Below are 17,417 nucleotides of genomic sequence, written 5' to 3' on the forward strand. Positions count from 1 at the left end.
AATTAGCTCCTGCTTCTCATTGTAGTAATTGTCCATTAGAAAACCTTCTGCACAACATTGCAATCCCTATGCAGAGGTTTAATCTGTGGATTTATATTGTTTCTGTTCACGGGTCAATTCTGCCATATGCTTCGATTGTTTTCTATAACAATGTGTTTTTTAAACTGTGTTATTTTGAGAGCGAACGTGTATGTAATGTGTTTCATAGGGCAGTTGCCTTAATTGTTAATCACTGACATCTGCATGTCATCAGTAGCTCAGGCTTTAAATACTGGTAAATGTGGAGGCAGGATCATACCTTTGAAAAAGTCACGTGATCGTGACGAAACGCGTCAGGACTCCGCCTCCAAACTAGCACACCTGGTCCAAGGTGTTACACTGCCGTGCAAACCCTCCTTGGTTTCCAATTTCAGCCTATTACCGGCTCGTCACCGTACAGGCTGCCGTCCATCTCACCACTGCAACTGGTGAGCATTACCGGACTTTGCTTCCATCCAGCCGCAAGCTTATACCATCTCCTCACCGCGACGAGTGACTACTGACAGGCTGTCTACTAGATATCGTCCCTCCGCTGTGCAACAATTTGGGCAAAGCAGGATTGTTTTGGCCGGGGACGCTCGGCCGAAATTTATACCAGCCCAATCGGAGAGGTACTATACACACACATCACCATCTGCCGGGTGACATATACGAGGTAACCATTTCTCTGGGACTGCACCGCATTGAGTTTCTTTTTTCTGAACTTTATATTGGACCTTTATTGCCATATACCATATACCAGTTATCACTACTCCATATACCTTTGAGACAGATACAGGTGTGCTTTTATTTTAAGTTTGTTTTATTAACCACATGTCATTTTTAATAAATTTAATACCTTTATAGTACACGTTTGCTCTTTTTGTACTTAACTACTGACACACAGCGCAGCCTCTCTTGTTGTTTCAGTCTACTCTCTCCATTCTTCACATAGTGGTCAAGGCAAGCGCAGTGTCTCAGCAGTTTATTATTTTATCTATACTATCGTTAGGCGCTGCACTAAGAGTGTTTTTTTGTTTGGAGCAGAGATGCAGCCAGAGGATGGGAGAAGCATGGTGAAAGGGAGGAATGAAGTCAGTGATGGGCAAGGGAGTAGAGGGGACACTACTCCCAGAGAGCTCTACCGTGATCCTGGTAGTCTGTGTGCAGTTTGCAGGAAGCCGTGCAAAGGACAAGAAGCGGATGCACACAAGGAGTGCAGTTTTTGTTAATGGCCATGCACTGTCGCTCTAAGGCTACAAAGATGCCATGCCAAAATCAGACATGACTCACCATTTCAAAACCACTGCAATATAGATCATGTCACACCTATTTTAATGATGAAATATGAATGTACGAACTGACCCCCACTCATGACCTTTTCATTTCCAACTCCCTGCATCTCCTGGCCATTACAGAAACCTGGATTACTCCCTATGACAACACTTCTCCTACTGCTCTCTCTGCTGGGGGCCTCACATTCTCACACACACCCCGACCCTGGAGTTGCCATGGGGGTGGTGTTGGGATCCTTTTACCCTCAAGCTACACATACCAACTTATACCTCCAGAACCATCCCTTACATTCTCTACATTTGAGGTCCATACGATACGCCTCTACCAACCTACTAATCTTCGAGTTGCTGTCATTTACCGTCCACCTGGTATTTCCTCCAAGTTCCTTGACAACTTTGCTTCCTGGCTACCTCACTTCCTCTCTTCTGACATTCCCTCCATTATTGTAGGTGATTTCTACATCCCTATCGATAACCTCACAAAATTCCCTGCCTCTAAACTCCTTAACCTCACCTCTTCACTTGATCTCTCCCAGTGGACCACCTCACCCTCCCATTTGAACGGGAGCTCACTGGATCTGGTTTTCACTCACCGCTGTGATATTTCTGATTTCTCCAATTCCCCTTTTCCTCTCTCTGACCACCACCTCCTCTCTTTCAACTTATATATCTCTGCTTCCCCATCTCTCTCTCGTAAGGCTACCATTACTAAGCGTAACATTGAGGTTATTGACACCTCATCCCTGTCTTCCCTGTTTGACTCACTTCTCTCTCCTCTTCTCCCTCTCACATGCCCTGAACAAGCCACATCCCCATACAATGCATCTCTTACTTCTGCCCTTGACTCTGTTGCTCCGCCAACCACTACTCACCCTTGCAGATCAACACCTCAACCCTGGAGGGACAGTGGAGGAAAGCAATCTTCCTCCATTTCAAATTGATGCTCTCATCCTTCAGCACTGCTCTTTCCCTCACTAAACAATCATACTTCAAAATCCTCATATCTACCCAGTCTTCCAACCCCCGGTGCCTCTTTGCCACTGTTAACTCCCTCCTCTGCCCACCACCACCTCCTCTTCCTTCCTTGTTGTCTCCTCTTGACTTTGCCACTTATTTCACATCCTAGATTGACTCCATACGTCAGGACATCACATCCCACCAGACCAGCAACCAGCCACCACCCATCCCTTGCCACCCCTCTCCTTCACTCTTACCGACTCTGACATCTTTCTCCCATGTATCTGGCGAGAAAGTCATGGCCCTCATCCGTCCCCCCCCACCCCACACAACCTCCCCGCTTGACCCTATCCCCTCCCACCTCTCTCCTTCTGCCTGTTCCCATCTTGCCCACTTTCTCAGTCTCTCCCTCCCTTCAGGCGCTGTCCCCTCTGCCTTCAAGCATGCTCTTGTCTCCTCTATTCTTAAAAAACCTACCCTTACTCCAAACACTCTCTCCAACTATCAACCCATCTCTCTTCTCTTTTGCCTCCAAACTTCTTGATCGTATTGTCTATAATTGCCTCACTTCCTTTCTTTCCTCTCACTCACTGCTTGACCCATTCCAGTCTGGATACCGTTCTCTCCACTCCACTGAAACTGCCCTCACAAAAGTCTGCAATGGCCTCCATGCTGTCAAATCTTAAGGGCCACTACTCTGCTTATTCTTCTTGACCTCTCTGGTGCTTTTGACACTGTGGACCACCCTCTCCTTCTGCAAATCCTTCACTCTATTGGTCTGCGTGATACTGCCCTTTCCTGGCTAGCCTCCTACCTCTCTGAACGTTCCTTTTCTGTCTCCTCTCATGATGCTAACTCCCCCCCCCCCACACACACACACACACACTAACTGTTGGTGTGCCCCAAGGCCTTGTTTTTGGTCCTCTCCTCTTCTCTCTCTATATGTCCTCTTTAGGTGATCTCATTAGTTCTTTTAACTTCCAATACCACCTCTATGCTGATGACACTCAAATCTACCTTTCCTGTCCAACTGTCCTTTCTGCTATCTCTTCCTGGATGTCCCAACCCTTTCTTAAACTCAACATGTCTAAGACTATGCTGATCATCTTCCCACCCTCCCGCACAACCTCACCTCCCACAATCTCATTATCCATTGATGGTACGCTGTCGTGGCGTAATCCTCGACTCCTTCCTCTCCTTCAAACCACACATTCAGCACCTCTCACAAACCTGTCATTTTCATCTCAAAAACATTTCCAGGATCAGACCATTTCTCACCCAGGATGCCACTAAGATCATTATTTACTCACTGATTATTTCCAGACTGGACTACTGTAATCTCCTCCTAACTGGCCTCCCTGACAATTACCTCTCTCCACTCCGATCTATCCTCAATGCTGCTGCCCGGCTTATCTTCCTCACCAAATGAACTACATCCACATCCCCTCTCCTACAAGCCCTTCACTGGCTTCCCTTCCCTTTCAGAATCCAATTCAAACTTCTCACACTCACTTACAAAGCACTCACCCACTCCTCTCCCATTTACATCTCTGACCTTATCTCCCTTTACCTTCCCACCCATCCTCTTCACTCTGCTAATGCACGCCGACTCTCCTGTCTTCTGATTACTTCCTCCCACTCCTATCTCCAAGATTTTTCACGTGCTGCTCCCTTTCTCTGGAATTCTTTACCTCTCCCACTCAGACTCTCCACCTCTCTACAAAACTTCAAATGGGCTCTTAAGACCCACTTCTTTGCCAAACCCAGACAAATCTCATCCTAACCCTCTGTTCCACGCTCTCTGTGTACCCCATCTGTGTCTCTCCTGTCTGTCTACCCCTCCCCTTAGCATGTAAGCTCTCACAAGTAGGGCCCTCTTCCCTCATGTGCTTATCCTTTTCTTACTTTAATAATCCTCAACTGCCCAAATCCCGCCATTTTTTGGCCACCTTGGAACTTACCTTTATGTTGTTTACTGGTGTAGTTATGCTTAGTTACCCTGTACTTGTCCTATATTGTCTTCAACTGTAAGTCACTGTTTTGATTATGTGCGTATGTACTCTGTAATCGGGCGCTGCAGAACCCTTGTGACGCCATATAAATAATAATAATAATAAAGTGTAGCAAGTATGTAAATTGGGCTGTTAAGTAGCAATATTAAGTGAGAAAGGTAAAACTTATCTAGAGGCAGACATGGTCAGTGTTATAAAATGATAGATTAAACAGTAACCTTCATGTGCTTTTAAACCCAATAAAATAATCTTACAGCTGCTGCTTAATAGAAAAATGTGAATGATTTTCCCACATTTCTTTGCATTTAAATTTTGTGTTACAGGTCGAGTTTGTTCATATGTTAAATGCTACAATGTGCGCCACAACACGCACTATCTGTGCGATCCTGGAAAACTATCAGACTGATACAGGAATTATTGTACCAGAAAAACTCAGGAATTTCATGCCTTCCGGTGAGTATGCATGGACAATGGTAATTTATTGTTGTAATCATTTAAACTTATCACTGTCTCTTTATCGTACCTATGTCTGAAACCCTTAATTGCTATTATGCAAATTATCTTATACAATATGATGTGTTGTAGATGTACGCTTGTGACACGCAAAGCCTCATTTCAACAGAGTATTCAAGTCCCTTTTGATACAGTTGATCCATTAAGGGTTATTTTATTTGATAAATCTCCAGTAGCACTGCAATGCAGAGGTGTGTCACATCCAGAATGAGATGCACATTGGCCAGTCCAGCATGGATACCTTGCTCATAGCCTGCAAAGGTGACAACTTACTGTACTTTTGCAGTTATCTGTGGGGGTAACCACTCACTTGGCAGGATCAGCCTGGGCTAAATCTGAATTTTTTGTTTATTTCTGAGTTCACACAGAGTATCTACAAGGGGAAGGTGAAGCTAGTTATCTGACTACTTCATTTGCTGAATCTGCATTGGATGCACCTGAGGGATGACTAGGCCCCTCAATAGTCGCAGTAGATGAGCATATAGATGTGTCCTCATACATCTTTGCTGCATTCGCCCCAACATGTTTCTAGGTTCTAGCTAGGTTTCTCTTATTTTATTTTTATTTTACAACTATAGTACTTAGTCCCTGTTTACAGGAGGCAAGCATTAGCAGAGTGAGTTAGGTAGCTTAGCTGGACTTCTATGAGCCCTTTTATTCACTCTGCACAGCTTCTGGTAAGCCCCCACACTGCTGAGGTCCCTAGGGCTTTCCTTCACTGGGCCACAGATCCGAGGAGGCACTGGGGAAGGTAGGTACAGTCCCAGGCTACATATGTTGCGCTGAACTGTAATCCCCTTTCTCTAACGTCCTAGTGGATGCTGGGGACTCCGTAAGGACCATGGGGAATAGACGGGCCCCGCAGGAGACTGGGCACTCTAAAAGAAAGATTAGGTACTATCTGGTGTGCACTGGCTCCTCCCTCTATGCCCCTCCTCCAGACCTCAGTTAGAATCTGTGCCCGGCCAGAGCTGGGTGCTCCTAGCAGGCTCTCCTGAGCCTGCTAGAAAAAGAAAGTATTTGTTGGGTTTTTTATTTTCAGAGAGCTTCTGCTGGCAACAGACTCACTGCTACGTGGGACCGAGGGGAGAGAAGCAAACGTACCTGTTCACAGCTAGGTTGCGCTTCTTAGGCTACTGGACACCATTAGCTCCAGAGGGTTCGAACACAGGCGCCTGTCCTCGATCGTCCGTTACCGGAGCCGTGCCGCCGTCCCCCTCGCAGAGCCAGAAGAGCAGAAGCATGAAGACGGCGAAATCGGCGGCTGAAGACTCCTGTCTTCATTTCAGGTAGCGCACAGCACCGCAGCTGTACGCCATTGCTCCCACAGCACACCACACACTCCGGTCACTGTAGGGTGCTGGGGGGGGGCGCCCTGGGCAGCAATTGAAGTACCTGTTGGCATAAACTACATATATACAGTTGGGCACTGTATATATGTAAATTCCCCCGCCATATTTTCTCACAGAAAGCGGGATAGAAGCCTGCTGCTGAGGGGGCGGGGCCTTCTTCCTCAGCACACCAGCTCCATTTTCTCTTCACAGCTCCGCTGGAAGGATGCTCCCCAGGCTCTCCCCTGCAGTATCCTGATACAAGGAGGGTAAAAAGAGAGGGGGGGGGCACATAAATTTAGGCGCAAAAAAGCATAAAAGCAGCTATTGGGTAATCACCTTTTATAGTGTGTATCCCTGGGTTATATAGCGCTGTGGTGTCTGCTGGCATACTCTCTCTCTGTCTCCCCAAAAGCTTTTGTGGGGTCCTGTCCTCAATCAGAGCATTCCCTGTGTGTGCGGTGTGTCGGTACGGCTGTGTCGACATGTTTGATGAGAGTTACGTGGAGGCGGAGCAAGTGCCGGTAAATGTGGTGTCGCCGCCGTCTGGCCCGACACCTGATTGGATGGATATGTGGAAGGCCTTAAATGATAATGTAAACTCATTACATAAAAGGTTTGATGATGTTGCAGCCGGGGGACAGCCGGGCTCTCAACCCGGGCCTGCCCAGGCAGCTCAGAGGCAGTCAGGATCTCATAAACGTCCACTGTCTCAGATGGTTGACACGGATGCCGACACGGAGTCCGACTCCAGTGTCGACGATGATGAGGCACAATTGCAGCCTAAAATGACCAAGGCCATCCGCTATATGATTATTGCAATAAAAGATGTTTTACACATTTCAGAGGTTAACCCTGTCCCTGACAAGAGGGTACACATGTTTGGGGAGAAAAAGCAGACAGTGACTTTTCCCCCGTCACATGAATTAAATGAGTTATGTGAAGAAGCGTGGAGCTCCCCGATCTTAAATCTGAAGATAGTGAACTCCTTCTTTCTTTCTTTTTTTTTTCTAGAGAGTTAAAATGGAATCCATTCCGTTCTGTCATTACCGCATTGGATGGCGGAGAAGTTCTAGCTTCAATAGACATAAAAGATGTATACCCTTATGTTCATATATGGAGGGGTCATTATCATCTTTTACATTTTGCTGTGGGACCTTGCCATTTTCAGTATCAGGCCTTGCCCTTTGGGCCTTTCTACGGCCCCCATGGTGTTTACAAAACTGATGGCTCGCATGGCAGTCTTGCTCAGACGCAATGGCGTCATTGGAATTCTCTATCTTGACGACTTGTTGCTCAAAGCTTCTTCGAAAACCCTTCTTTGTCAGCATCAGAAGCTCACCTTGGAACTTCTCCAGTCTTTCGACCGGCTGGTAAACTTTCTGAAGTCAAAGTTCATCCCTTCCCAACAGTTGGTGTTCCTGGGTCTCCTCTTCAATACCACTTGACAATGTATTTTCCTACCCCGAAAAAAATTCAGGATGTTCAGTCATTACTGAGTTGCCTCATGTATCCGTCCTGAGATGACTGCAACTACTGAGCAAGATGGTGGTGACTTTCGAGGCAATACTATTCTACAGGTTCTCTGCCCGTCCAACTAAGCTTCTCCACTTTTGGTCACGGATCGGTTCATGGCTGGACAGACAACTGCTCCGCCTTTCTCATCACTCCAGTCAGTCCATCAGGTGGTTGCTTCAGGTTCCGAGCCTACCATGGGGCTCCCCCGTTTCGATTTGTAATTGGGTATGTGTCCCCAAGGATGCCAATATAGGTAGGGACTTTAGTTCATACTGGAGGCAAGCCTTCCAATCAAAATTCTAGAGTTGAAAGCTATCTGAATTGCTTTGATACAGGCTTAACCCTTCCTTCACAGTCACCCAGTGTGCATCCTTTTGGACAACAAGCAAGGCAAAAATCGCAGCTGGAGCGCCATGACCGAAGTCTCTTGCATCCTGCGTTGGGCAGAATGTGACCCCCACCTTTGTTAGCTTGCTTTGGGACTTCCCAGTGGTAATAATACAGCATCCCCTAAATGGATGAAAATGAAAATTGGATTTCTCTGATGTCCTAGTGGATGCTGGGAACTCTGTAAGGACCATGGGGAATAGCAGGCTCCGCAGGAGACTGGGCACTCTAAAGAAAAGATTAGGTACTATCTGGTGTGCACTGGCTCCTCCCTCTATGCCCCTCCTCCAGTTAGAAACTGTGCCCGGCCAGAGCTGGGTGCTCCTAGTGGGCTCTCCTGACCTTGCTAGAAAAGAAAGTATTTATTAGGTTTTTTATTTTCAGTGAGCTTCTGCTGGCAACAGACTCACTGCTACGTGGGACTGAGGGGAGAGAAGCAAACCTACCTGCTTGCAGCTAGCTTGTGCTTCTTAGGCTACTGGACACCATTAGCTCCAGAGGGTTCGAACACAGGACCTGACCTCGATCGTCCGTTCCCGGAGCAGCGCCGCCGTCCCCCTTGCAGAGCCAGAAGCCAGAAGATGAAGACGATGAAATCGGCGGCAGAAGACTCCTGTCTTCATTTAAGGTAGCGCACAGCAGCTGTGCGCCATTGCTCCCAGCACACTTACACACTCCGGTCACTGTAGGCTGCAGGGCGCTGGGGGGGGGGCGCGCGCCCTGGGCAGCAATTAATATACCTTTTGGCATTAAAAATACATATATACAGTCTGGTACTGTATATATGTAAAAAACCCCGCCATTAACATACACAAAACGCGGGACAGAAGCCCGCCACTTAGGGGGCGGGGCCTTCTTCCTCAGCACACCAGCGCCATTTTCCCTTCACAGCTCCGCTGGAAGCAGCTCCTCAGGCTCTCCCCTGCAGTATCCAGGTACAAGAAGGGTGAAAAAGAGAGGGGGGGCACATAAATTTAGGTGCAAAATAAGTCATATAAGGCAGCTATTGGGAAATCACTTATTGTAAGTGAAAATCCCTGTGTTATATAGCGCTGTGGTGTGTGCTGGCATACTCTCTCTCTGTCTCCCCAAAGGACTTTGAGGGGTCCTGTCCTCAGTCTGAGCATTCCCTGTGTGTGTGCGGTGTGTCGGTACGGCTGTGTCGACATGTTTGATGAGGAAGGTTACGTGGAGGCGGAGCAAGGGCAGATAAGTGTGGTGTCGCCCCCGTCGGGGCCGACACCTGATTGGATGGATATATGGAAGGTCTTAAACGACAATGTCAACTCCTTACATAAAAGGTTTGATGACGCTGCAGCTTTGGGACAGCCGGGATCTCAGCCCGCGCCTGCCCAGGCGACTCAGAAACCGTCAGGGGCTCATAAACGCCCTCTATCTCAGATAGTTGACACAGATGTCGACACGGAGTCAGACTCCAGTGTAGACGATGATGAGACACATTTACAGTCTAGAAAGGCCATCCGATGCATGATTACTGCAATGAAAGATGTTTTACACATTTCTGACGTTAACCCGGTTACTACCAAGAAGGTTTATATTTTTGGGGAGAAAAAACAGCCAGTGACTTTTCCCCCATCTGATGAATTAAATGAGTTGTGTGAAGAAGCGTGGAGTTCCCCTGATAAGAAACTGGTGATTTCTAAGAGGTTACTGATGGCGTACCCTTTCCCGCCAACGGACAGGTTACGTTGGGAAACATCCCCTAGGGTGGACAAGGCGCTCACACGCTTATCTAAAAGGGTGGCCCTGCCGTCTCAGGATACGGCCGCCCTAAAGGAGCGTGCGGATAGAAAGCAGGAAGCTATCCTGAAGTCTGTGTATACACACTCTGGTACTCTACTGAGACCTGCTATTGCTTCAGCCTGGATGTGTAGTGCTGCAGCAGCATGGACTGATACTCTGTCAGACAACATTGATTCCCTCGACAGGGATACTATTTTGCTAACCCTAGAACATAGTTCTCAAACTCGGTCCTCAGGACCCCACACAGTGCATGTTTTCCAGGTCTCCTCACAGAATCACAAGTGAAATAATTAGCTCCACCTGCGGACCTTTTAAAATGTGTCAGTGAGTAAATAATACACCTGTGCACCTGCTAGGTTACCTGCAAAACGTGCACCGTGTGGGGTCCTGAGGACCGAGTTTGAGAACCACTGCCTTAGAACATATAAAAGACGTCGTCTTATATATGCGGGATGCCCAGAGGGACATTTGCCTGCCGGGCTCTAGAATTAATGCAATGTCCATTTCTGCCAGGAGGGTCTTATGGACTCGGCAGTGGACAGGAGATGCTGATTCTAAAAAAACACATGGAGGTTTTGCCTTATAAGGGTGAGGAATTGTTTGGGGACGGTCTCTTGGACCTCGTATCCACAGCAACTGCTGGAAAGTCGACTTTTTTGCCTCAGGTTTCCTCACAGCCTAAGAAAGCACCGTATTATCAAATGCAGTCCTTTCGGCCTCAGAAAGGCAAGCGGGTCAGAGGCGCATCCTTTCTGCCCAGAGGCAGGGGTAGAGGAAAGAAGCTGCATCAGGCAGCCAGTTCCCAGGAACAAAAATCCTCCCCTGCTTCCACTAAGTCCACCGCATGACGTTGGGGCTCCACTGGCGGAGCCAGGTGCGGTGGGGGCGCGTCTCCGAAACTTCAGCAACCAGTGGGCTCGCTCACAGGGGGATCTCTGGGCTGTACAAATTGTATCTCAGGGGTACAAGCTGGAGTTCGAAGCGACTCCCCTCCGCCGTTACCTCAAATCAGCCTTGCCAGCTTCCCCCAGGGAAAGGGAGGTAGTACTGGGGGCAATTCACAAGCTGTACCTCCAGCAGGTGATAATCAGGGTCCCCCTCCTTCAACAGGGAAGGGGTTACTATTCCACAATGTTTGTGGTACCGAAACCGGACGGTTCGGTGAGACCCATTCTGAATTTTAAATCCTTCAACACTTATATAAAGAAATTCAAGTTCAAAATGGAATCGCTCAGAGCGGTTATTGCAAGCCTGGAAGTGGGAGATTTTATGGTGTCGCTGGACATCAAGGATGCTTACTTGCATGTCCCCAATTACCCACCTCACCAGGAGTACCTCAGGTTTGTGGTACAGGACTGTCATTACCAATTCCAGACGTTGCCGTTTGGCCTGTCCACGGCACCGAGGATATTTACCAAGGTAATGGCCGAGGTGATGATAATCCTTCGGAAGAAGGGGGTTATAATTATCACGTACTTGGACGATCTCCTCATAAAGGCGAGGTCCAGGGAGCAGTTGTTGGTCAGCGTAGCACTTTCTCAGCAAGTGTTGCAACAGCACGCTGGATTCTGAATATCCCAAAGTCGCAGCTGATTCCTACGACGCGTCTGCTTTTCCTGGGCATGATTCTGGACACAGAACAGAAGAAGTTGTTTCTCCCGGTGGAGAAGGCCCAGGAATTGTCATCTCTGGTCAGGGACCTCCTGAAACTAAAACAGGTGTCGGTGCATCACTGCACGTGAGTCCTGGGAAAGATGGTGGCTTCATACGAAGCAATTCCCTTCGGCAGGTTCCATGCAAGGACCTTTTCAGTGGGATCTGTTGGACTAGTGGTCCGGATCGCATCTTCAGATGCATCGGCTGATCACCCTGTCCCCAAGGGCCAGGGTGTCTCTACTGTGGTACAGGACTGGGTCCTGGTGACCACGGATGCAAGCCCCCGAGGATGGGGGGCAGTCACTCAGGGAAGAAACTTCCAAGGACAGTGGTCAAGTCTGGAGACTTCACTACACATAAATATACTGGAACTAAGGGCCATTTACAATGCCCTGAGTCAAGCAGAGCCCCTGCTTCGAAACCAACCAGTACTGATTCAGTCAGACAACATCACGGCGGTCGCCCATGTAAACCGCCAGGGTGGCACAAGAAGCAGGAGCGCAATGGCAGAAGCCACAAGGATTCTTCGATGGGCGGAGAATCACGTGCTAGCACCGTCAGCAGTGTTCATTCCGGGAGTGGACAACTGGGAAGCAGACTTCCTCAGCAGGCACGACCTCCACCCTGGAGAGTGGGGACTTCATCAGGAAGTCTTCACACAGATTGCAAATCGTTGGGAACGGCCACAGGTGGACATGATGGCGTCCCGCCTCAACAAAAAGCTAAAAAAATATTGCGCCAGGTCAAGGGACCCTCAGGCGATAGCTGTGGACGCACTAGTGACACCGTGGGTGTACCAGTCGGTTTATGTGTTTCCTCCTCTACCTCTCATACCCAAGGTACTGAGGATAGTAAGAAAGAGAGGAGTAAGAACAATACTCATCGTTCCGGATTGGCCAAGAAGAACTTGGTACCCAGAACTACAAGAAATGATCTCAGAGGACCCATGGCCTCTGCCTCTCAGACAGGACCTGTTGCAGCAGGGGCCCTGTCTGTTCCAAGACTTACCGCGGCTGCGTTTGACAGCATGGCGGTTGAACGCCGGATCCTAACAGAAAAGGGCATTCCAGAAGTGATTACTACGCTGATAAAAGCAAGGAAGGATGTGACAGCAAAGCATTATCACCGCATATGGCGGAAATATGTTGCTTGGTGTGAGGCCAGGAAGGCCCCAACAGAGGAATTCCAGCTGGGTCGATTTCTGCACTTCCTACAGTCAGGAGTGACTATGGGCCTAAAATTGGGGTCCATAAAGGTCCAGATTTCGGCCCTATCTATTTTCTTTCAAAAATAATTGGCTTCACTGCCTGAGGTTCAGACGTTTGTTAAGGGTGTACTGCATATTCAGCCCCCTTTTGTGCCTCCAGTGGCACCTTGGGATCTTAATGTTGTGTTGGATTTCCTGAAATCACACTGGTTTGAGCCACTTAAGACCGTGGAGCTAAAGTATCTCACGTGGAAGGTGGTCATGCTGTTGGCCTTAGCTTCAGCTAGGCGTGTGTCAGAATTGGCGGCTTTGTCATGTAAAAGCCTATATCTGATCTTCCATATGGACAGGGCAGAATTGAGGACTCGTCCCCAATTTCTCCCAAAGGTGGTATCAGCGTTTCATTTGAACCAACCTATTGTGGTGCCTGCGGCTACTCGGGACTTGGAGGACTCCAAGTTACTTGATGTAGTCAGGGCTTTGAAAATCTATGTAGCCAGGACGGCTGGAGTCAGGAAAACTGACTCGCTGTTTATCCTGCATGCACCCAACAAGCTGGGTGCTCCTGCTTCAAAGCAAACTATTGCGCGCTGAATCTGTAACATGATTCAGCAGGCTCATTCTGCGGCAGGATTGCCGCATCCAAAATCAGTGAAAGCCCACTCCACAAGGAAGGTGGGTTATTCTTGGGCGGCTGCCCGAGGGGTCTCGGCATTACAGCTTTGCCGAGCTGCAACTTGGTCGGGTTCAAACACGTTTGCAAAGTTCTACAAGTTTGATACCCTGGCTGAGGAGGACCTTGTGTTTGCCCATTCGGTGCTGCAGAGTCATCCGCACTCTCCCGCCTGTTTGGAGGCTTTGGTATAATCCCCATGGTCCTTACGGAGTTCCCAGCATCCACTAGGACGTCAGAGAAAATAAGAATTTACTCACCGGTAATTCTATTTCTCGTAGTCCGTAGTGGATGCTGGGCGCCCGTCCCAAGTGCGGACTCTCTGCAATACGTGTATATAGTTATTGCTAAAATAAGGGTTATTGTTATGAGCCATCCGTTTAGTGAGGCTCAGTTGTTGTTCATACTGTTAACTGGGTAAGGTTATCACAAGTTGTACGGTGTGATTGGTGTGGCTGGTATGAGTCTTAACCTGGATTCCAAAAATCCTTTCCTTGTAATGTCAGCTCTTCCGGGCACAGTTTCCCTAACTGAGGTCTGGAGGAGGGGCATAGAGGGAGGAGCCAGTGCACACCAGATAGTACCTAATCTTTCTTTTAGAGTGCCCAGTCTCCTGCGGAGCCCGCTATTCCCCATGGTCCTTACGGAGTTCCCAGCATCCACTACGGACTACGAGAAATAGAATTACCGGTGAGTAAATTCTTATTTTTTTTACTCACTCTAAAATCTATTCCTCTGATCCATCTGAGGGAAGCTGCAATCCCTCCCTGCTTGTGTGGTTCCTTAACCTCTTTACTGACTTTTTTTTTTTTCCCCAAAAAAAAACCGCTCAAAAATTGTTGTGTTTTTTTTTTTTATGAGTGAATTAGGTGAAGAAAATGAATTTATACCTATCCAAAATGATCTTAGTAAAACTTAAAAAAAAATGTGTGTGTGTGTTTGTGTATATATATATATATATATATCTATATATATATATATATATATATATCTATATATATATATATATATATATATATATATATACAGGTTGAGTATCCCTTATCCAAAATTCAAAATCCCACATTTTTGGGTCCCCTACTGAGATAATGACACATATATATAGATATTATATTATATATCTATATAATATATCTATATATACACATAATATATAATATATATCTGTATATATATATATATATATATATATATATATATACATTTCCAAACATCAAAACATTAATCGGGAACATCGCAACTTTTTTTTTAGATCCCGGACTGCTGTCAGGTACACAGAGGGGGGCTTGGGGGGGTTGTTTTACACTTACCAGCGGCTGCCATTGTCTGCAGCCGCTGGGGGTGGGGGATCCTGCCATGCTGACCGATCGGCAGCACGGCAGACACAGGGGGAGGGAGCGGGGAAGCAGAGGGACCAGAAAGTCCCTCTGACAGCAGCAGCGGAGGGAAGGTTCTCTTCCCTGGCGCTGCTAACACTGTTTATCTGACTGGTCGCATCCTGTGGGAGGGGTTAGATGGGGGGAGTAGTTTTGTATAAGTTTTAGTGCCAACTCTATAGTCCACACACTCTAACCCAGTGGTAATGAAACAGTGTCCCCCAGATGGACTCCAAGTAAGAGATTTACGGAGAGTAGGAAACAATCAAATTTTTTGGTGAAAATGCATCTCAGACGCAACTTTTCCATTCCAAGTTAGTGTTTCATATACAGACACAGTCGCACAAAGATATACAAGTGTGCATATCAAATTAATCAGCACAGTCTCTTGGTGCGCCCTAGACACATCGCTTTGCATCAAATACACATTTTTGGGAAAAAGACTAGGGCAGTTGCACAGGCATCTCCTGTTGCGTGGCGTATTAAGATTAGATGTATGAGGGCTTACCGACAGTGTGGCGAGCGCAAATGAGCCGCTTGCGGGCTCGCTGCGCTTGCCACGCTACGGGCACGGTGGCGCGCTACGGGCACGGTGGCGCGCTACTCGCGCCACGCTATTTTATTGTCCCTCCAGGGAGATGTAAAATTAAGTGGAAAGAATGCAGTGTAGCAATCTCTACCTGTGTGTCGCTTCAGGCATCGTACGCCACATGGTTCAAAAAGGATATGTGTATAAGGGGATGTAGTTATGTGACCACCGGTCACATTACCTCCCCCTACATCCCGCCCCCTCACTATCACAACAGTCGGCATGCCGACCGACAGGGACTATTCCCACTCGTGGGAGTCCACGACACCCATAGAGTGGCAATAGAACCCGTGGCAACCGCAGGTCAACACCGAGCCCGCAAGAGGCTTGTTTTGCTCGCCCACCTCCCACCGGCATTCCGCTGCTGGGATGCCGGCGCCTGGATGCTGACCGGCGATCACACAATACACACCCATGTATGAGGACACATTTGTAGTGTGCGTTTTGTCTAAAGCAGTGATTTCACAAACGCAGTCCGCAAGGCACCCTAAGGGCTGTAACACACACTCCGGTTTTTCCCGTATGGCAAAAAGCCGGACAAACTTTGTCCGGCTTTTTGCCATCCGGGAGAAACCGGCAGAGTCTGTCGCACAGGACGGCTTTGAGCCGTGTGTGATGCTGTGCGCATTCGCAGCATTAGACACGGCTTGGAAAAAAACGTTGTGTGTGAAAGCTCCCCTTCACACACACGGTTTACTGGCTGCAAAGACGGCCAGGCGCCCGTCCGGCAGCCGGACCTTCCAGTGGTGAGACCCGGCTGCAACCCGGCAGCCGGGCCGGGACCGTGCCGTGTGTAAGGACACATTGCGCTGCATGTGTCTTTACATCATGGCAGCGGTTTAAAGCCGGCCGGGTGTTTGCCGCCTCGTGTGTTTCGGCCCTAACGGTCCAGGTTTTAGATATATCTATTGCTCAGCACAGATGATTAAATCAAATTAACTGAGGTGCTTATTAAGGGATGTTTTTACAAAGCCATAGTTGGAGATAAAGAGGACTGAGATAAAGTGCCAGCCAACCAGCTCCTAACGGTCATTTTTCAATCCCAGCCTGTGCCATGGCAGTTAGGAGCTGATTGGTTGGTACTTTATTACTGTCCACGTTATCTCCATCCAAGGCTTAGTAAGTTACCATGGATAAACTTAAAACCTGGACTGTCGGGGTGCCTTAAGGACCACGTTTGAGAACCTCTGGTCTAAAGCCATCAATATTTTGATCCTGAGTTCTGCAGCTGTTACATACACTGCTCAAAAAAATAAGGGGAACACTAAAATAACACATCCTAGATCTGAATGAATGAAATATTCTTATTAAATACTTTGTTCTTTACATAGTTAAATGTGCTGACAACAAATTCACACAAAAATTATCAATGGAAATCAAATTTATTAACCCATGGAGGTCTGGATTTGGAGTCACCCTCGAAATTAAAGTGGAAAAACACACTACAGGCTGTAGTAGAGCTGCAACATTTTTCTTTAAGACAAATATTAGACTTTGACTCAAGCAATGGCTAAAACGTCCTAGTATCTATAGATTCTAAAAGGAATTAGAGGTAACATAAGGTCTTTCCCCAATAGAAATCCAGAGGTATTTAGCAAAATGTATACTTTCATGACCTCACAATACTTTAAATCCGGGTTTGGCAACAAGCAGCTCTCCTACTACTGTTGCCTTCCCCCTTCTTAGCCTGTCCTGCCACATGTTTAGCTTGTCCTGGTATCAAAACTGCAGCAGCAGAAGTGCTGTTTATTGTCCATTCCTGCCCCAAATACCAGTCCAAAGTCTGATGGTTATTTATCTCAATGATCTTACTCAGATGCTATGGTGAACAATGAAAGATAGCCGATGCCTATTAAAAAAAAAAAACACAAAAAAAACCCTTATCGGTTCTAAATGAAAGTGTGTCAGAAATGGGTTCTGCAAAGTTCTTCTTATTTTGTTCCTTGTTAAAGGAAATACTCTCGATTCATGAAAGTTTTGTACTGACCCTTGTAGGGGGGCAGGAGTTTGCAAACAATTGGTACCCTAATAAGACAGCGGCAAAGCCCTCACGCAATCATTCTCCATGATGGAAAGCCAGCTCACCCAGGGGGCCCGTGTGCTGCAATCTTCTGCACATGC

The 17,417-nt window shown here is 47.5% G+C and overlaps 1 protein-coding gene across 1 annotated transcript in view; it reads left to right on the plus strand.

The window, feature by feature from the left end:
- Positions 1 to 17,417, plus strand: part of SARS1 (seryl-tRNA synthetase 1) — a 272,219-nt gene that overhangs the window by 237,916 nt on the left and 16,886 nt on the right. Inside the window, exon 10 of the mRNA XM_063954995.1 lies at positions 4,606 to 4,735. Coding sequence (XP_063811065.1) covers positions 4,606 to 4,735 — 130 coding nt within the window. The remainder of the gene's footprint in view (positions 1 to 4,605; positions 4,736 to 17,417) is intronic.

Source organism: Pseudophryne corroboree, chromosome 2, assembly GCF_028390025.1.
Source record: "Pseudophryne corroboree isolate aPseCor3 chromosome 2, aPseCor3.hap2, whole genome shotgun sequence".
NCBI classification, from domain to species: Eukaryota; Metazoa; Chordata; class Amphibia; order Anura; family Myobatrachidae; genus Pseudophryne; species Pseudophryne corroboree.